The following is a 21,790-nucleotide window of genomic DNA, read 5'->3' on the forward strand; positions in this document are numbered from 1 at the left end:
AAAAAAAAGATTTGCTATGACAAGAAGTTCATATTGACTTGGTTGTCAGATCATCCAGCATCAAAGCATCGAGCTGAGGTGAGAAGCAGCAGTTTGTGAAGTACGTCGGTCCGATTTCCCAATCAGTTTTATTCAAATATGGCACTCAGAATGAAGGAGAATGCACCAATTTACCATTTCCCCCCCCCAAATTTTCCAGGGCAGGGCATGCCCTCGGACCCTACAAAAGGCTTGACTGCGTCGCACAATCTGATCTACCGCTTTTCATTCTCTGGGCGTTGGCAAGTATGTAAATATCGTGTGTGTGTGTGTGTGTATGTAAAACCGGGTCAACAGTAAATGAACTGTTGATTAAATATGGTGTTTGTTCAGAGGGCTGTAGGAGTTATGTGCTGCTCTGTCTTTAATAATCTGACTAAAGACATAACACACACCCTGGGACTGATCTGATCCCTTAATACACCTCATGACTAATGACTCGCAGCACATTAGATCCCCGAATAAACGATTCGAGCTTATCATGAGTGCAGTTTACTGTTATATTAACTAACTAGATTATTATTATTATTATTATTATTATACCGTTTATTTCCTACATGTGGATATGCATGTTCTTCCGCGCATGCGTACTGCGCTTCTGCCGGGAGTGACGTAATGACACAAACACAAGACAAGTCCGAACATATATCCCGGGCACGCGCTGCTCGTGACAGAGAGAGAGTCAGAGTGAGTAAAGACATCTACTGGAGAAAGTATTACTGGATTATTCTGCCTACGACCGCGCACACACACACACACACACACACACACAGAGTATTTAATATAACACAGTGTCGCTCTGTGCGCCGGGTGTAAAGTCCTCGCGCTCACCTGTCCGTCCCGTCTGTGACTTTACCTGTCAGCACAGCACGCACACCGGGCTCGCGCGGGAGGATGCGCGCCGCCGAAGCGGACAGACTGGCGGATGAACTCACGAGCGCGGCGGCGGCCGGAGACACGGCGCGCGCTGAACTCCTGCTGCAGAACGGAGCTGACGTCAACCGCACGAACCGCTTCGGGAGAACCGCTGTACAGGTAAAGCGCTGGATTTTACACACATTATACTCCATCTGTCTGTCTGTGCAGTGAGAATTATTAATTTACAATCATTTTTAGTATAAAGTGATCTTTTCGTTGTAGTTTCTATTTTCTGTTTTATTTCCGTCCCCACGTTTTAAAGGTTGCAAAAATAGAATTTCGTTTGAAAATCAAAATGTAAACTTTCATAAAACAGCTGAAATAATTGTATTAATTAAATCTCTAATCCAAACTAACATCATCTACAGTATAAAATAAACCCGGAAATTATTTTTTTAATTAAATCAGCTAATTACAACGGTCTGATGATAAAGGTGTAATAAAGCTGTGAGAGGTGATAAAGTGTGATAAAGCTCAGTATTACATCGCCATGGACTTTAAAACATGTTTATTATAATAATAATAATAATAATAATAATAACAACAACTGGTTTTCTGAATAAACGAAAATCAAAGTGAACTTTTCATCAGAATAAAGTCACACAAACTCAGTGCACTGAGAAAAAGGCTGAACTGATTTAAATGAAAGAAAACGGAGGATGAAAGTGGTGAGACTTTAAAGTGAAACACTGAGTTTATCATCTGTTCTGGATTTTAGTGTTTAGAAGGTGTGTGTGTGTGTGTGTGTGTGTGTGTGTGTGTGTGAGTGAGAGAGAGAGATCCTTTAACCCTGAACACTCTTTAAATCCTGAACCCGATTTTGTGGAATTATGTCCACTTTATTATTATATATACTGAAAGTACAGTCTTTTATTAATCAGGTTTCTGTTACTGAGATTCATAAATGAGAATAAAACCGGAAACTAATATATTTCGTGCATGAACTAAAAATGTTCATGCACTAAATATATATTTAACTTGTATATACAGGGTTAGTCAAAATTATGTTAACACTTGAATGGTAGAAACCTTTTTTTTTCATAAAACATACATCATGTATGCAAGATGATTTACAGGACGATCTCAGCCTGTTCACCATCGTGTTCAACACACAAAAACCAGGGAGTAATAGTACCATTTAATCGGTCACCCATGGCGTACCTCTATCTGCAGGAGAAAAATAATCCATTAGTGTAACATAATTTTGACTAGCCGTGTTGTGTGTTTATATAAAATGCACACACGTGTGTGTGTGTGTGTGTGTGTGTGTGTGTGTATATATATATATATATATATATATATATATATATATATATATATATATATATATATATATATATGGATTGACACACACCATATATGTGTGTGTGGCTGGTGATTTTCAGCACGAAGCGGAATGAATCAAAAAATCGTGAACAGGTTAAATAAAGAATTACTTAATGATCGCGCGCTAATCGGTTGATTATAAAACAGTATTTCTGTTTCTAATCAGTAATGATGTTGACTGATTCGGAGCTGAATATCGGAACATTTAGAAACTGATTCATTAATAAACTCGTTTCACTTCTCTGCAGTTTGAACAGATCAGAAAGTTTAAATCAGTTTTGGTTTGAAGTCTTCGGGATTTTTCCGGTTTATTTTTGTGCGTGAGGTCTGAATTAAACACCGAGTTATTTTTATAATTACAGAGAAAATAAACCAAATTAAAAATATCACAAAGTGGCGCGCGCCTCGTGCGGATAAAGGGGCGTGGCCTCGCACTGATGTAAACAGAACAGATATAAGCGTAAAATGAAATTTAATTAAGAATTTACATATTCTCCGTGAAATAATCAGATGAAAATAAACAGAGAACGTGTTTAATGCGTTCCAGAAAGATTAAATAATTATTTAATTAATCTGATTTTTCTGTAGCAGGATCTGAAAAACAAATTACTTTCAATTGTCTAATAATGTCATTTTTGCACATTTTCAGGTTTATGTAACTATCCAAAAATAGATTCTTAATTACTAAATGTATTGTAACTGTCTAAATGTAACTGTCTAAATTATTATTGTTAATTATTACGAATAATTAAAGTAAGTACACAGCAAAATCCCCAGTGTTGAATTAACACCCAGAGTGTTGATTTAACACCCTACTGTGTTTATATAGGTCCAGTTGGACACAAATTAACTCTGAAAGTGTTAATTCAACACTGAGGAATTTGCTGTGTAAATGTATTTATAATTTTAGGGTTGCAGTTCTGCGCAAAAGTCTTGGCCCCCTGCAAAGAAGCCTTAAAAAATTTTTTCAATGATTAAATTAAATAATTAATTGAATGAATGAATGAATTTATTTTATTTTCGAACATGTATAAAAATGTATGTAACTATTTGTACATACAAAAGAAAGAAAATGAAAAAAAGTGACAAAAAAAGAATAAATAAAATAACCAAGAGCTAATACATTACAATACACCGCACATTGTTCAAAAAAGGAGTGGGAAGAAGTACAATACTTTTTTTAAATTTCCCACCCCTTTTTAACTACCCGAAATCCAAACTACATTAATACACCTATAAAAATATATACCATATATACACTTCATGATTATCCATATAAATATATAATTACAAAAATAAATATATACTACATACCATATCCATATATATATATATATATACACACACACACACACACACATATGCACACATACATACACATATTATATATATACATAAATATACACACACACATTTTATATATATATATATATATATATATATATAATACACACACACACACACACACACACACACACACATATATACATACATACACTTCATAAATATCTATATAAATATTTAGTTTCAAAATTAAATATATACTTCATTCCATATATACACTTCATAAATATCCATATAAATATATAATTACAAAAATAAATATCTACTACATACCTATCCCTGTAAATATGAAGATATCTATCCCCATAAATAAATATATACCATATACTAAGTTAGTTCTAATATAACAATCCACCCTATTCTATTTATCCCTCATCATCCTCCATTAACATACTTCCTCTGCAATATACTTGTTTAAAAATATTTTTTGTACCTTTTTTTAAACAGATTTATATTTGCACTTTGTTTTATTTCTGTCTCCAGTCTGTTCCATAAAGTCACCCCACAGCTCGATACACACATGCTTTTCATATTTGTTCTAACCTTTGGTTTTTTAAAATTTAGGTCTCCCCTTAGATTATATCCCCCCTCTCTCTCACTAAACATTCCTTGTATATTTTCGGCAATAGATTATTTCTTGCTTTGTACATTATTTGTGCTGTTCTGAATTTGACCAGATCCATAAATTTCAACATGTGTGATTTTATGAATAGTGAGTTTGTGTGATCTCTGTATCCTGTTTTGTTTATTGTCCTTATTGCTCTTTTCTGTATTGTACATATCGGCTGCAGAGTGGTTTTGTAGGTGTTTCCCCAGACTTCGACACAATAAGTCAGATATGGCAAAAATAATGAGTAATATAGAGTACGCAAAGATTTACAATCAAGAACATATTTTGTTTTCCACAGAATTGCCGAGCACTTTGCCAGTTTTGCTCGTACGTATCCTACATGAGGTTTCCAGCAGACTTTAGGATCCAAAATCACACCAAGAAATTTAATTTCCTGTACCATTTCTATCTTAGTATTGTCTATTATCAATTCTACATTACAATCTATTTTGTGTCTCCCAAACAACATAATCTTTGTTTTGCTTAGATTTAATGATAATTTATTTTTGTCAAACCATAGTTTTAGTTTATTTATTTCAGTTGTGATTATCTCTAAAGTCTGCTGCAAATTCTCACCGGAACAAAAAATATTGGTGTCATCTGCAAACAAAACAAATTTCAGTACTTGCAAAATTGTACATATGTTATTGATATATATTATGAATAATTTCGGACCTAATATTGACCCCTGTGGTACCCCGCATGTAATGTTCATGAAATCAGATTTATGGTCACCTATCTGCACAAACTGTTGCCTGTTTCTTAGATAGCTCGACAGCCAACTCCACCCAACTCCCCAACACCACACTTTTCTAGTTTACTTAATAATATACTATGATCAATAGTATCAAATGCTTTTTTTAGGTCCACAAATACTCCAATTGCTATTTTTTTATTGTCTATACATTTTGTGATTTCCTCTATTAGTTCCATTAGTGCCATCGATGTTGATCTGTCCGTTCTGAATCCATATTGACTGTCTGTAAGGAGGTTGTGTTTTTCAATGAATTTGTCCAATCTATCTGAAAAAAGTTTTTCGAGTATTTTGGAGAATTGGGGGAGTAAAGAAACAGGCCTGTAGTTTGTGAAATGGTGTCGATCTCCAGTTTTAAACAATGGTATCACTTTTGCAATTTTCATTTTGTCTGGAAATGTACCTGATTGAAAAGATAAATTGCAGATGTGGGTGAGTGGTTTCACAATTCCCTCAATAACTGTCTTTACTGTTAACATGTCTATATCATTCCAGTCTGCAGAAGTTTTGTTTTTACATTTTCTTACAATTTGGATAATTTCTTCCTCATCAGTTGCAGTTAGAAAAATTGTACTTGGATTTCTGTCCCCCATATCTTCTATGTCCCCACATTGCGTTGTCTCGGGTTCCTTTATTTTTGCCGCTAAATCTGGTCCCACATTTACAAAGAATTGGTTAAAACCATTCACCACATCCTCCATATTATTTATGGTCTTATCATTTTCAGTGTAGTACTCCGGGTAATTTGTAGTTTTGGATCCATTTCTCACAATACCATTTAGTACAGTCCATATACCTTTAATATTGTTTTTATTTTTCTCCACTAATTTATTATAATAGTCTTTCTTACATATCCTTATAATATTAGTTTATTTATTTTTATATTTTTTATATTTTTCCTCTGCCTCTATAGTTCGATGCTTTAAGAATTGTCTGTATAATATATTTTTCTTTTTGCTGGCATTCTGTAGCCCCTTGGTGACCCACGGACTGTTTGTATATTTATGGATATTACTGTATTTCTTTATAGGACAATTTTTATTATATAGTTCATTGAATATTATTAAAAATTCCTCATATGCTTTATCAACATCTTTTTCTTTATAAACTACATTCCAGTCCTGTATTATTAAGTCATTTTTTAGTGCAATCATGGTTTCTTCAGTTTTCACTCTTATATATTTATAATTTTTAGTATCCTTTTTCTTGCTATAATTACAGTAATATACATTAAAAATAGGTAGGTGGTCACTGATGTCTGTTAATAGTAGTCCACTCTCTGTATTATTTTCCAGAATATTAGTAACTATATTATCTATTAAAGTGGTGCTGTGAGAAGTGATCCTGCTTGGTCTGGTAATAGTTGGATACAGTCCCATACTGAACATTGAATTAATGAACTCTTCTGTCATTTTGTGTTTATGATTTAAGAGGTCGATGTTAAAATCACCACAGATGTACATGACCTTCTGAGTTGATTTTATAAACATACTTTCCATCCAATCTATAAAAACTTCTATGCTTGATCCAGGACATCTGTATATACAGCTCACCGTTATATTTTTCATTTTTTCACAACATATTTCTACTGTAATACACTCCATCCAATCATCAACAGCTACCGCCATTTTATTATTAATTTTATATTCCAAACTATTATCAACATATATTGCCACTCCCCCTCCTCTTTTGTTCTTTCTATTGATTATAATTTAATTCATACCCGTTCAGCTCAAAATCTACTCCCATCTCATCGTTGATCCAAGTTTCTGATATGGCTATTATATTGAATGGAGTATTGAACTGACTGAGATATTCCTTCATTTTATGGAAATTGGCATACAGACTTCTGGTATTGAAATGAATAATTGATATCTTATTTCCGTCTCTGATCTTTGCATTGTATTGATATTCAGTGTAATACCGGCAGCTGATATTGATGTTGCTGAAAAGATTATTTTCCGGATCAATATTATTTTCCATATCTTGTGTTTTATGCTCAGTATAAAGGAAAGTGTCCAGCTCTTGTGTCCAGTGTCCAGTCCTTGTGTCATGATTGTAAATTGCTTTATTTGGCTCCCTCAGAATTTGTCCAGTTCCCCAATATCTCAGATGACCAAGATCTTGGCCTCTTCTGGAGATCCCTTCAGCTTGATGAAAATCTTGCAGTTTTGTGTCCAAGTGTTCTGGATTTTCCCCTGTTTCCTTAGTAGTCTCGCCTTTTTTGCAATGTCTGCATTTTTTTTTGTTAAGTGTTCATTTAAAAACACATCTGAGCCTTTCAGTTTCTTCCCTTGTTTTAACAATTGCATCTTATGCTTTCTGTTGGCAAATCTCATTATTACAGCTGGTTTGCCAGTGTTGCTTCTCCGTGGGAGAGGGTGACATGCTTCAATGTTATTGCTTTTTACCTCAATCCCCTTGGAGTGCAGGAATGCTAACACCTGTTGCTCCACAGAGTTAGCATCCTCCTCATTCAGTTCCTGTCCATCTCTTCTCGCCACTGCTCCAGCATATGAGCGGGGTTGAATTTGCAGTCCGGTCACAATGATGTCATTTATCCGGGTGTACTGCTCCAGCTCCTCCACTCGGTTCTCGAGAATGGCGATCCTCTTTTCCTTCTCCTTGTTCTGCAGCCTCAGAGCTTTGACCTCTTCTACCAGGTCCAGGATGGTCTTCTGCTGCATCCTGACAGCAGAGATTTCTTCACCCAGAAAGTCGAGGGATTTTTTAATATCATCTATCTCCTCGACCGTAGGAGCTTTCTTCGGAGGCATTGCGTTGGTTGTTGTTACGCGGCCCGTTCCCGCGCTACCTCTCGGCCCGCTCCCGCGCAGCCTCGCTCCCGCGCAACCTCTCGGCCCGCTCTCGCGCAGCCTCGCTCCCGCGCAACCTCTCGGCCCGCTCTCGCGCAGCCTCGCTCCCGCGCAACCTCTCGGCCCGCTCCCGCGCAGCCTCGCTCCCGCGCAACCTCTCGGCCCGCTCTCGCGCAGCCTCGCTCCCGCGCAACCTCTCGGCCCGCTCTCGCGCAGCCTCGCTCCCGCGCAACCTCTCGGCCCGCTCTCGCGCAGCCTCGCTCCCGCGCAACCTCTCGGTCCGCTCTCGCGCAGCCTCGCTCCCGCGCAACCTCTCGGTCCGCTCTCGCGCAGCCTCGCTCCCGCGCAACCTCTCGGTCCGCTCTCGCGCAGCCTCGCTCCCGCGCAACCTCTCGGTCCGCTCTCGCGCAGCCTCGCTCCCGCGCAACCTCTCGGTCTGCTCTCGCGCAGCCTCACTCCCGCGCAACCTATTTTTTTAAATGAATGTTTCTACATAAAACAACTATAAAGTGCAGTCAACAGAAATAAATGAAACAGTATTTGCTGAAAAGTCCCTTAAATAAATAAATAGATAGAGACAGACAGACAGCAGTCTGAGGTACAATGTGTTCAGATTTATAATGAAAAGAGCTGGAAGTTTTTCCAAACATCTCCCAGAACCTGCCTCAGATCATCTGCACTCTTTAATTCTCACACTCGCTTCTGATTTCCACAGTAAAATGTAGCAGTCTTCAGTATGTTTTTATCTGAAATGTGTCTCTTACATAATTAACTGATTTCTTTGCTGATATACATTTTTTTCTGTAACATTTAACATTCTGGAAAATTAATGATCAGAATCTAAAATGTTTTTGTTCTGAATCGATAATGTATAATTCATAAAATAAAAATCTATAACAAAGTTTGTACTAAAAAAAATGCCTAAGATTTTTATGCAGTATTGTTTATTATTTTACACAAACCTGTGTAATCTATAAATATATTCATTATAAAGATTAATTTGGTAGTTATATCTCTCTTGTCCTCACACTAACACTGGCCTGTGGTTTGTTCAGTAGAAAATAAATTAAAATCTATATTCAGAGTTCTGTAACGCTGTGGCATGAATATCTGTTTAAAAAAAACATAAGTCAGGAAGATTTTGTTTTTATTGAACTGTAATTTTTAAAATGGGTGTTAATTCATTTCTAATCCTATTTAATGCTTTTCAATTATTTCCATTAATTATTACAATTATTGTGCAATTATATTCAACAAAAGTGCAAATAATAATAATAATAACAACCTCCTTTTGTCAGCACAAGAGAATGTGGTGGCACAATGGTGTAGTGGTTAGCAATGTCGCCTCACAGCAAGAAGGTCCTGGGTTCGTGGCCAATGAGGGCCTGTGTGGAATTTGCATGTTCTCCCCATGTCTGTGTGGGTTTCCTCCAGGTACTCTGGTTTCCCCCACAGTCCAAAGACATGCAGGTTAGGTTATCATGGCACAGCCTTGGGCTGAAGTGCCCTTGAGCAAGGCACCCAACCCCCAACTGCTCCCTGGGCGCTGTAGCATAGCTGTCCACTGCTCTGGGTATGTGTGTGTGCGCTCTTTGCGTTATATGCAGAGGATGAATTTCACTGTGCTTGAGTGTACATGACAAATAAAGGCTTCTTCTTCTTGTCCATCATCTTTGATGGGGACCACAGACATCCCCCTTAGTTACTGCTCTTGTGAATGCATGTATGGCTGATGAGGCCAATGCAAGCTCGAAACCCCTTCCCGCATGTGGAGCACACATGTTCTGCTGTCCCTGTGAGAACACTGCTGTTGCTAGCACTTGCTTTCCTCCTAGCCCTCTTCTCCTTTGCTGTCTCAAAGCAGTGCTGTTCAGATTTCAGGACACCATTGTGGATTTGAGCTCTTCATCCTGGTCTGTGCTTTGCTGATTTTTCCACGTGTCCAGGTTGACCTCAAAGCTCCCAAGAGATTACTTCAGACCGTCCTTAAAGTGTTTTCTTGGACAGCCACAAGAGTGCTTCCCTTCACAGAGTTCACCATAAAGTAGTCTCTTTGGAAGCCAATCATCTGGCATGCAGACTAGATGCCATGCCCATCTGAGCTGGGCCTTCTGGAGCAGGCAGTAGATGCTGGGGAGTCTGGCATGCTCAAGAACCTCTGTATCTGGAACTCGATCCTGCCACCGAATATGTATCAGATGAAACACACAGGTAGTATGAAAATGCTGGAGTGTCTTGGCATGGCTGGCGTACACGCTCCAGGTCTTGCATGCATACAGAAGAGTCAGTATGATGGCCCTGCACACTTTCAGTTTGGTCTTCAGGCTGATGCCTCTGTGCTCCCAAAGAGTGGAACACACCCTACTGAAAGCTGCGCTGGCCTTGGTGATCCGACTGGTCAACTCATCACTGGCATGGACGTATCTGGCTAGTGTGCTGACAAGATATGTAAATCTACTAACAGACTCAAGTCTATGCCAGTGTAATTGCAGGCTCAACATACTCTTTGCCTGGTGCTGGCCAGTACATTACTGCAGTGGTGATGGTGAGGCCGAAGTGATCACAGGCAGCAGAGAGGTGGTCTATACTAACCTGCGTATCAGATTCTGAGTTGCTGGTAAAGGTGCAGTCATTGGCAAAGAGGAATTTACGAATGACATCGTTCAGCACCTTGGTCTTGGCCTGCAGTTATTGGAGGTTGAAGAGTCCCTCACCAGTGTGATTTCTGATGGGTATGCCTTCATGACAGTCTCTGAAGGCATCAGTCAGCATGGCCATAAACATGCTGAACAGGGTTGGGGCCAGGACACACCTGTTTCATGCCATTGGTCACTTCAAAGGCGACAGACGCCTCTCCATCATCCAGGACATGAGCACACATCCCATGACACTGTCTGACCATGGAAATGAACTTATCGGGACAGCCAAACTTAGACATGATCTTTCAGAACTCTTCTTGACTGACTGTGTTGAAGGCCTTGGTGAGATTCACAAAGGTGATGTACAGGTACCTACCCTGTTCCTGGCACTTCTCCTGCAGCTGGTGTGCAGCAAACACTGTCAGCTATCCCCTATCCAGCCCTGAACCTGCAATGGCTCTCTGGCAGGTAGCCTTGCTCCAGGTGTGTGATCAGGCGATTCAGCAGAATGTGAGCTAGGATCTTTCCAGCCACGGACAAGAGGGAAATCCCATGGTGGTTATCGCACACTTGGCGGTTTCCTTTCTTCTTATACAGGTGTACACTGAAGGTGTCTTTTAGCTCCTGCGGTATCACTTCTCCATCCCACATGGTTTGGAAAAGTTCAGTGAGCTTGATGATGAAAAGCTGACTGCTTGCCTTGTACACTTCTCAGTGTTTCCGCTATGTACAATTGGCTGCGGCAGGCCGCCGCACCTTGATTTTTGCCGCCGCACCTTCAGGAATTCCTGAAGGGGGGCCGTGGCCTGGGTAACTTTTTGAAAATTATTTTTGAAAATTATTTTAAAAATAGGCTAAACCAATATTTTTTGACGTTGAGCGGACTCAAGCCTGGCATGAACCGCTCCGACGCACTATAATGACACCACGTTGCTTATATTCCCAAGAAAAAGAGTTTCACCCACCGGATTTCAGCAACCACTTTCGGGTTTTCAGCATACAGGATTTTTACTCAATCACAGCAGTTCATCAATGCCGAAAGGCACTGCAACAGGTAAGTAATCTGTTTCCCAGTCATGGCTACTCACTTCCACTTCGCGTGGGCTTGTAGGTGCAGATCCTCCAAACTTTTCCAATTAGATGGGAATCCTCTTGATGAGTCACCAGCGAGCTCTGTTAGAAAACCCTTTGTTTATCCTGTTTCCAATTTGCATTTCCTTAATCCTTTGTTTTATTTTGTCCTCGGAAAAAGCTCACATGAAAGTGAAATGTTTCTTACGTCCAATAAAAATGAGACAATTCATATGATATCCACAGAAAAAGGTTCAAATATTCCAATGCTCTTACAGTATCCAGCGCAGATGTTCACAATCCATTGCAAGTGAGACAAGTTCTTACAATGTCCACAGCTAAATGTTCATAAGTCCATTGAAAAATGGGAACGGTTCTTACACTGTGGAGGCTACCCTGTAAGCCTCAGCCTGGACTGCAGGTGTTCTCAACGCGCAGCAAACAATGGAATGTCCAGCCGGTTGTATCCTTTTGGGGTTGTTCCCCATTTATTGCAAAATATAATTTAATATAAAAGCTAGTTCACCGCCATGCTGTTTGTGCTGTGTTAAAAAAGATATTTTGGCATTTTGGCTGGTCCACACGGCTACGGTAAGAACCATGTCTTCCCCAGTCCAAGCCTTCCTTAACTCTAATTACAGGCACCTGTAATATACCTGTGTCTGCATGACCTACGCTAAAAGTGAAGTGCTCCCCCTAGTGACTAAATCTAAAACTACACTAAACTTACCTATAGGTGAAAATAAATGGCTCCTACATGCGGTGATTGGATATAATTGCAACACCGCCCTGAATTCGCAGGGATTGGTTGAATTTGCATTGAAGTTGCAAATCGCAACATCGTGAAATCCTGGAGGGTCTGTTTAGTCCAAATGACACGGCATCCCCGATTTCCATAAATAACTTCAAATTTTGATTCGTCTGACCACAGAACAGTTTTTCACTTTGCCACAGTCCATTTTAAATGAGCCTTGGCCCAGAGAAGACGTCTGTGCTTCTGGATCTTGTTTAGATACGGCTTCTTCTTTGAGCTATAGAGTTTTAGCTGGCAACGGTGGGTGGTACGGTGAATTGTGTTCATAGATAATGTTCTCTGGAAATATTCCTGAGCCCATTTTGTGATTTCCAATACAGAAGCATGCCTGTATGTGATGCAGTGCCGTCGAAAGGGGTGTTCACACGGCAACTTTTACTCCGGTGTAGCACCGGGGCTGCCCCGGTAGCGCGTTCACAAGTTACAAAGTTATACCGGTGTAGCCCCTGAAAGCTGCTTAAACCGGTGCAAATCTAACCCTGCTTGGGAGGTGGTTTAAGAAATTTACTCCGGAGTAAATGCTAGTTTGCAGGGCAGCACCGATATAAAATGGGACGTCTGAACGCTACAGGGGTAGACTCGCTACGCGTGAGGAGAGTTGATTACATACGGGCATTGCATAATTTGCATCCTGGTATTTTGCACTTCCAAAATGGCGAATATCAACAACAGAACCGTGTGTCTTCCAGTGTTGCCAGATTGGGCGGTTTTAAGTGCATTTTGGCGGATTTGAACATATTTTGGGCTGGAAAACGTCAGCAGTATCTGGCAACACTGGTGTCTTCATCCACGTTGTTTTCCCGGCACTTGGTGATGCTATGACAACCGGGAAAAGTACATTTTCACGCATGCGCATATTTCATTTCCGCATTATTACTATCGTATAGCACGGTCGCAAAAACTGCCGTGTGAACGCAAGTGGGGCTGCACCGGTGCTAACACGCTTCTCTCTAGTAAGCAGGCTTGTGACGTGTGAACACTTCACAAAATTTACACCAGTGTAAGATATATCGCAACAAAATACATCGATGCAAATATGTGCCGTGTGAACACCCCTTAAGGGCCCGAAGATCACGGGCACCCAGTATGGTTTTCCAGCCTTGACCCTTACACACAGAGATTCTTCCAGGTTCTCTGAATCTTTTGATGATATTATGCACTGTAGATGATATGTTCAAACTCTGCAATTTTACACTGTCGAACTCTTTTCTGATATTGCTCCACTATTTGTTGGCGCAGAATTAGGGGGATTGGTGATCCTCTTCCCATCTTTATTTCTGAGAGCCGCTGCCACTCCAAGATGCTCTTTTTATACCCAGTCATGTTAATGACCTATTGCCAATTGACCTAATGAGTTGCAATTTGGTCCTCCAGCTGTTCCTTTTTTGTACCTTTAACTTTTCCAGCCTCTTATTGCCCCTGTCCCAACTTTTTTGAGATGTGTTGCTGTCATGAAATTTCAAATGAGCCAATATTTGGCATGAAATTTCAAGATGTCTCACTTTTGACATTTGATATGTTGTCTATGTTCTATTGTGAATACAATATCAGTTTTTGAGATGTGTAAATTATTGCATTCCATTTTTATTTACAATTTTTACTTTGTCCCAACTTTTTTGGAATCAGGGTTGTAGAACAGGCTCAGGGGCTGGCACTGGAGCTGGCGCAGGTGCTGGCTCTGACTCTGGCGCTGGCTCTGATGCTGGAGCTGACAAAGGCACTGGCTCCAATTCAGGCTCTGGCACTGGAGCTGACTCTGACTCTGGCACTTGTTCTGAAGTCGACACTGGCACAGGCTCTGGCACTGGAGCTGACACTGGCACTAACATTGGCTCAGGCTTGAGATCGGGCTCTGGCAATGGTGTTGGCAGTGACTCTGGCTGGTGCTCTGGTTCAGATGCTGGCTCTGATGCAGGCTGAGGAGCTGGTTCTGGTTCAGGTGCTGACTCTGACTGTGGAACAAGCTGTGGGACTGGCTCTGGAATAACAGCCTCTAGGAGGGGCATGGAGCAACGGCCTCCTCTGATGCTACTGCGTCAGCCTTAGGCATGATAGCCCCCTCCCAAAAAATTTCATGGGGGTCCTCTTCTTCTAATGATTCATAGATGAACCGGAGCATGGCTAAAAAGGTCTGTGAACTCCAAAGGCACAGGTGCTCTACTCTGATGAGGTACTCCACCCATCGGCAAGCTCATCCAACTATCCAAGTGATCATGATGCTTACCCAGACTGGTTCTGGTGGCTTAGACTCTTCGAGGTCTGCATAGAACAGTTTGCACTGCAGGCTGAATCCCCAAGGGTGATATATTCCATAGTATGGTGCTGGGATGTCCTTTCCAACACACTGCCAGAAATAAAAGGCTCGGGGCTGAGATAAGGGAACCCAGTAGATGCGTGGGATGGTGAACTGTATGACTTCTGCTACATCCATTGTGTTGACAAAGTATTCTGTCAAGGCGCAGTAGGAGTTGGATGTAGTAAGTGCAGAAGTAATGTTTATTTACAATTGTGAAAAACACACAGGCAAACAATCCAAAATCAGCAGGCAAACTCATGAACGTGAAGACTAGCAAAAGGTCGAGCGAGGCACAAACAGGATATCACAGGCAGCGAGAAACCCAGAACGAGGAACAGGAATCAGAAAAGCAGGAAAATCAGACACAGGAAATAAGGCTCAGTAATTCATACTGTCGTAGCATAATACTTCACACTGAGCATGCATCTAAGCAGTCTTTATATAGGTGCACATAATGCTCCTTAATAATGTGCAGATTTGCATCGTTAACAGCGCATGTGCAAGAGTCCGCTCGATGCGTGCGCAGCCCAGGTCATGCCTGAGAGTTCTACAGATGCACGTGCCAAAGCGTCCAGGACTGTTGTTGTTGGCATCCATCTGTCTCGGGAGACAATGGACTTTTGCACCTTGGGTCAGTCTGTGGTAGAGGTGCAGCGCCTGCTGTGGCTGAACAGTCTAATTCTGGAGCGGCAGGTCTTGCTGCAGTTGCTGCATGTGAAGGTCTCAGAGGGCGGCGAGTCCGCTTTTTGTTTCTTCTGTTGTCATCTCTGGGTCCACTGCTCCTCTCTCCTGTGTTCGCTCTGTTGGATACCAAGCTTGACTGTCATCTTCCAGCCATTGCAGTCAGCTGCCAGCTTCTCCCAGGTTGATGGGTTGATGTTGCAGGCTTTCATATCCCGCTTGCAGACATCTTTATAGCGCAGAGTTGGCCTGTCCATGGGTCTCATACCACTGGCCAGCTCACCATACAGCAGGTCCTTGGGGATGCGGCCATCCTCCATACGGCTCACATGGCCCAGCCAGTGCAGGCGGTGCTGGGTGAGCAAAGCGAACATGCTTGGTATGTTCGCCTGCTGCAGGACAGCTGTGTTGAAGACATGGTCCTGCCAGGTGATGCCCAGGATTCTTCTAAGGCAGTGGAGATGGAAGGTGTTGAGCTGTCTTTCCTGGTGGGTGTAGAATGTCCAGGACTTGCTGCCATAGAGCAATGTGCTAAGCACACAGGCCTGGTGTACCTTCATCTTGGTGTTGATGGTCAGCTTGGTGTTATCCCACACTCTCTTGGACAAGCGGGGCATTGCTGTGGCTGCCTTGCCAATGTGCTTGTTGAGCTCTGAATCGAAGGAGAGGTTGCTGGAGATGGTGGAGCCCAAGTAAATGAATTCTTTGACCACCTCCAGTGTGTAGTCGCCTATGCAGATATTTGGGGCAGTGCTGATGTCTTGGCCCATGATGTTGGTCTTTATCAGACTGATGGTCAGACCGAAGGCATTGCAGGCCACTGCAAAGCAGTTGATGAGTCTCTGGAGGGCTGCTTCAGTGTGTGCAGTCAGAGCAGCATCATCAGCAAACATCTCCCTAATCAGGGCCTGGCATGTCTTGGCCTTTGCGCGTAGTCGGGCCAGGTTGTACATGCTGGATGAAGATGCCATCCTCAGATGCGGCAAAGGTGTGGGACAGAAGCAGGGAGAAGATGCCAAAGAAGGTGGGTGCTCAGACACAGTCCTGCTTGACTCCACTGCTGATTGGGAAGGGGTCAGATGTGGACCCGTTGAAGAGGACCGTGCCTGTCATGTCTTCATGGAAAGATGTAATTATCCGGAGGAGCTTGGGTGGGCAGCCAATCTTTTGGAGAAGAGCAAACAGTCCTTTCCTGCTGACCAGGTCGAATGCCTTCGTCAGGTCTATGAAGGCAATGTAAAGGGGCTGTTGCTGCTGTCTGCACTTCTACTGCAGCTGACGCAGTGATAAGATCATGTCAACAGTAGATCTTCCAGTCCGGAATCTGCACTGAGCTTCAGGGTAAACTCTGTCAGTGAGGGTCTGAAGTCTGTTGAGCACCACCCGGGCGAAGGCTTTCCCAACAATGCTGAGGAGAGAGATGCCTCTGTAGTTGTTGCAGTCTCTGCGGTCACCTTTATTCTTGTACAGGGTGAAGATGTTTGCGTCCCGCATCTCCTGAGGTACTGATCCCTCCTCCCAGCACTGGCAGAGAAGTTGATGCAGGTGTTGAAGCTTGGTGGTCTGCTTGCCATAACTTCAGGTGGGATGCCATCTTTTTCTGGAGCTTTGCCACAGGTGAGTGAGTCAATGGCCTTGATGATTTCAGCCTCGGTAGGAGGGGTGCCAAGTTCCACCAGTATGGGAAGGTCCTCGATGCTGTCCAAGGCAGCCATGGTGACGATGTTTTCCCTGGTATAGAGTTCCTGGTAGTGCTCTGCACATCTTTCCATCTGCTTGCTGCAGTCTGTGATGATGTCTCCTGTGGAAGATTTCAGTGGAGCAGTCTTGGAAGTGGCAGGCCCGAATGCCTTCTTCATGCCATCGTACATGCCTCGTATGTTGCCAACATCAGCAGAGAGTTGGATGCTCTGACACAGGTTCAGCTAGTACTTGTTGGCGCAGCATCGAGCAATCTGCTGGGCATCGCTTCTGGCTTTACAGAGGGCAGCTAGGGTCTTTTCCAATGGGTCCCTCTTATGGTTGATGAGAGCTGTTCTTTTGGCCTCAATTGTGGGTTCCAGTTGGGTCAAGCTGGCTTCAAACCAGTCAGGGTTCTTCAGTTCTTTCTTGCCAAAAGTGTCCATTGCTGAGGTGTAGATAGCTTCGCGGATATGTTCCCATCTTTCTGCAGCATTTCCTGTAGGGGAGTCCTGGAGAGCCTGGCTGACTGAGTCGGTGAAGCGGCCAAGCAGGTCAGGGTCAAAGCAAAGTTCCAGAAGTCTCTGTCCATTCTCGTTGAGTTTGCCAGTGCCTGAGGACCCCAAGCAGATCATCCAAGATTCACAGTCAGTTCCTACTCTTGCATTGAAATTGCCCAGGAGGAACAGGTGTTCAGCTGTGGAAGTACCTCTTATGGTTGTGTCAAGGACTTCATAAAACTGATCCTTAGTCTCGGTACTGGAGCAGAGAGTTGGGGTATATACGCTCAATATGTTGATGGTCCCCAAGTTGGTTGATAGCCTGAGGGAGAGGATTCACTCTGATCCACTGGATGGAGGTTCTGTGGCAGAGAGCAAGTTGTTGTGCACTGCAAACCCAATGCCATGTTATCGAGGTTCCTCGGGCTCCTTTCCTTGCCAGAAGAAGGTGTAATTCTGCTCCCTGAGGCTACCCTGTGATGACAGCTAGGTCTCTTGCAGTGCAGCTATGTCAACATTCAGCTTGTTCAGCTCACAGTCAATCTTCCTGGTGTCAGAGACCTGGATGAGATCGTCGGAAAGGCCAGGGCACATGGTCCTGTCATTCTATGTTGCTAGCCGTAGAGTTTGGGAGTGTGGCCTCCCCTTGTAGTTTTTCTTTTGTTGTACAGTCTGCTTGTCAAATTGCCTCTTAGCTCCACACACCCAGTGAAGCAGGCAGACTGTGGCAGGTCAGCACCTTACTAGCTGGGAACTGCCCAGCTTGAGGTGGGCGGTAGCTGACCAGTGGGATGCAATGATCCCTCCCACCATCTGAGTCAGCCCATAGCACCCCTTCCTGCACCAGTTGGTGTGGGGCTTATCACTCAAAGCTGCTGGCTCCCATGTTGTTCTGTCACTGTGGTCAGCAGCACTGGAGTGACCTCTTCAGGGCGCAAGCCTGGGCGGGATGTATGGAGAATCTGGGCTGCCCAAACATCAGGATCCCCCTCTCGGCCTCACTGGTGAGGTCCAAAGGAAAGCAGAGCAATACATTTGGCACCAGGTTGGCTGCAGGAGCTTCCAGAGGGAAGTCAATGTTGATCACCAGCCGCCTTAGGGGCTCCGCTCCAGATTTTCTGTCTGGGTTTATTCCCATAGCCTTTTCTCCTCCTGGAGATGTTCCTCAAGGCAGAGGGCTATGACCTGTGGTGGGGCACAGCTGCAGGAAGCTCAAGGAATGAGCTTCCTGAAGCCGAGGCACGTGCAGGACTGACAACAAGCATCTACTGGGTTCCCTTATCTCAGCCCCGAGCCTTTTATTTCTGGTAGTGTGTTGGAAAGGACATCCCAGCACCATACTATGGAATATATCACCCTTGGGGATTCAGCCTGCAGTGCAAACTGTTCTATGCAGACCTCGAAGAGTCTAAGCCACCAGAACCAGTCTGGGTAAGCATCATGATCACTTGGATAGTTGGATGAGCTTGCCGATGGATGGAGTACCTCATCAGAGTAGAGCACCTGTGCCTTTGGAGCTCACAGACCTTTTTAGCCATGCTCCGGTTCATCTATGAATCATTAGAAGAAGAGGACCCCCATGAAATTTTTTGGGAGGGGGCTATCATGCCTAAGGCTGACGCAGTAGCATCAGAGGAGGCCGTTGCTCCATGCCCCTCCTAGAGGCTGTTATTCCAGAGCCAGTCCCACAGCTTGTTCCACAGTCAGAGTCAGCACCTGAACCAGAACCAGCTCCTCAGCCTGCATCAGAGCCAGCATCTGAACCAGAGCACCAGCCAGAGTCACTGCCAACACCATTGCCAGAGCCCGATCTCAAGCCTGAGCCAATGTTAGTGCCAGTGTCTGTGCCAGTGTCAGCTCCAGTGCCAGAGCCTGTGCCAGTGTCGACTTCAGAACAAGTGCCAGAGTCAGAGTCAGCTCCAGTGCCAGAGCCTGAATTGGAGCCAATGCCTTTGTCAGCTCCAGCATCAGAGCCAGTGCCAGAGTCAGAGCCAGCACCTGCGCCAGCTCCAGTGCCAGCCCCTGAGCCTGTTCTACAACCCTGATTCCAAAAAAGTTGGGACAAAGTAAAAATTGTAAATAAAAATGGAATGCAATAATTTACAAATCTCAAAAACTGATATTGTATTCACAATAGAACATAGACAACATATCAAATGTCGAAAGTGAGACATCTTGAAATTTCATGCCAAATATTGGCTCATTTGAAATTTCATGACAGCAACACATCTCAAAAAAGTTGGGACAGGGGCAATAAGAGGCTGGAAAAGTTAAAGGTACAAAAAAGGAACAGCTGGAGGACCAAATTGCAACTTATTAGGTCAACTGGCAATAGGTCATTAACATGACTGGGTATAAAAAGAGCATCTTGGAGTGGCAGCAGCTCTCAGAAGTAAAGATGGGAAGAGGATCACCAATCCCCCTAATTCTGCGCCGACAAATAGTGGAGCAATATCAGAAAGGAGTTCGACAGTGTAAAATTGCAGAGTTTGAACATGTCATCATCTACAGTGCATAATATCATCAAAAGATTCAGAGACTCTGGAAGAATCTCTGTGCGTAAGGGTCAAGGCCGGAAAACCATACTGGGTGCCCGTGATCTTCAGGCCCTTAGACAGCACTGCATCACATACAGGCATGCTTCTGTATTGGAAATCACAAAATGGGCTCAGGAATATTTCCAGAGAACATCATCTGTGAACACAATTCACCGTGCCATCCGCCGTTGCCAGCTAAAACTATAGTTCAAAGAAGCAGCCGTATCTAAACATGATCCAAAAGCGCAGATGTCTTCTCTGGGCCAAGGCTCATTTAAAATGGACTGTGGCAAAGTGGAAAACTGTTCTGTGGTCAGACGAATCAAAATTTGAAGTTCTTTATGGAAATCAGGGACGCCGTGTCATTCGGACTAAAGAGGAGAAGGACGACCCAAGTTGTTATCAGCGCTCAGTTCAGAAGCCTGCATCTCTGATGGTATGGGGTTGCATTAGTGCGTGTGGCATGGGCAGCTTACACATCTGGAAAGACACCATCAATGCTGAAAGGTATATCCAGGTTCTAGAGCAACATATGCTCCCATCCAGACGACGTCTCTTTCAGGGAAGACCTTGCATTTTCCAACATGACAATGCCAAACCACATACTGCATCAATTACAGCATCATGGCTGCGTAGAAGAAGGGTCCGGGTACTGAACTGGCCAGCCTGCAGTCCAGATCTTTCACCCATAGAAAACATTTGGCGCATCATAAAACGGAAGATACGACAAAAAAGACCTAAGACAGTTGAGCAACTAGAATCCTACATTAGACAAGAATGGGTTAACATTCCTATCCCTAAACTTGAGCAACTTGTCTCCTCAGTCCCCAGACGTTTACAGACTGTTGTAAAGAGAAAAGGGGATGTCTCACAGTGGTAACATGGCCTTGTCCCAACTTTTTTGAGATGTGTTGTTGTCATGAAATTTAAAAAAATCGCCTAATTTTTCTCTTTAAATGATACATTTTCTCAGTTTAAACATTTGATATGTCATCTATGTTCTATTCTGAATAAAATATGGAATTTTGAAACTTCCACATCATTGCATTCCGTTTTTATTTACAATTTGTACTTTGTCCCAATTTTTTTGGAATCGGGGTTGTACATTGCCTTGCACTTACAATCAGGTTCCCTGTAGTGGGACATTTGGAGGGCTTTGAAGGACTGCTTTGGCACTACAGACTGGGATGTTCTTCGTGAGCCCCAGGAGGACACAGACGACATAAACTTCTGTGTGGAGAACATTGTACCCGCTAAAACAGTATGGTGCTTCTCAAACAACAAACCCTGGGTCGCTCCTGAGCTGAAGGCTCTCCTGAATGAGAAGAAGAGAGTATTCAGATCAGGAAACAGAGAGGAATTGAGGAGGGTACAGAAGGAGCTGAGAAGAAAGATCAGGGAAGGCAAAGACCACTACAGGAGGAGGCTGGAGGACCAGCTGCAGCAGAGCAACGTGAGTGGAGTCTGGAGGGGCCTTAAAACCATCTCGGGGCTTAAGGAGTCCAGTAGGCAGCTTGGAGGTGAGTTGCAATGGGCAAACAACCTGAACAACAACTTTAACAGATTCGATCAGGCACCGGCTCTCCCCCCAGATCAGCCCACTATTATTGCTACTGTCTCTTCCTGGTCATCGTCACCCAGCTCCCAGACCTCCTTCTCACCCTCTCAGCACCCCTCAATCATCATACCTCCAGCTCAGTGCTTCACACCTCTATGCATAACACCGAGCACTCAGTTGTGCTCTTCTTTGTCCTTCGACAGAGAA

At 43.2% G+C, this 21,790-nt stretch overlaps 1 protein-coding gene across 1 annotated transcript in view; it reads left to right on the forward strand.

Moving 5' to 3' along the window:
• The first annotated feature begins 260 nt into the window (after positions 1–260).
• The window catches only part of cdkn2a/b (cyclin-dependent kinase inhibitor 2A/B (p15, inhibits CDK4)), a 30,569-nt gene continuing 9,039 nt past the window's right edge, over positions 261–21,790 (forward strand). Inside the window, exons 1-2 of the mRNA XM_060926659.1 lie at positions 261–285; positions 908–1,074. Coding sequence (XP_060782642.1) covers positions 934–1,074 — 141 coding nt within the window. The 5' untranslated portion in view covers positions 261–285; positions 908–933. The remainder of the gene's footprint in view (positions 286–907; positions 1,075–21,790) is intronic.

Source organism: Neoarius graeffei, chromosome 7 (genome assembly GCF_027579695.1).
Source record: "Neoarius graeffei isolate fNeoGra1 chromosome 7, fNeoGra1.pri, whole genome shotgun sequence".
Taxonomy (NCBI): domain Eukaryota; kingdom Metazoa; phylum Chordata; class Actinopteri; order Siluriformes; family Ariidae; genus Neoarius; species Neoarius graeffei.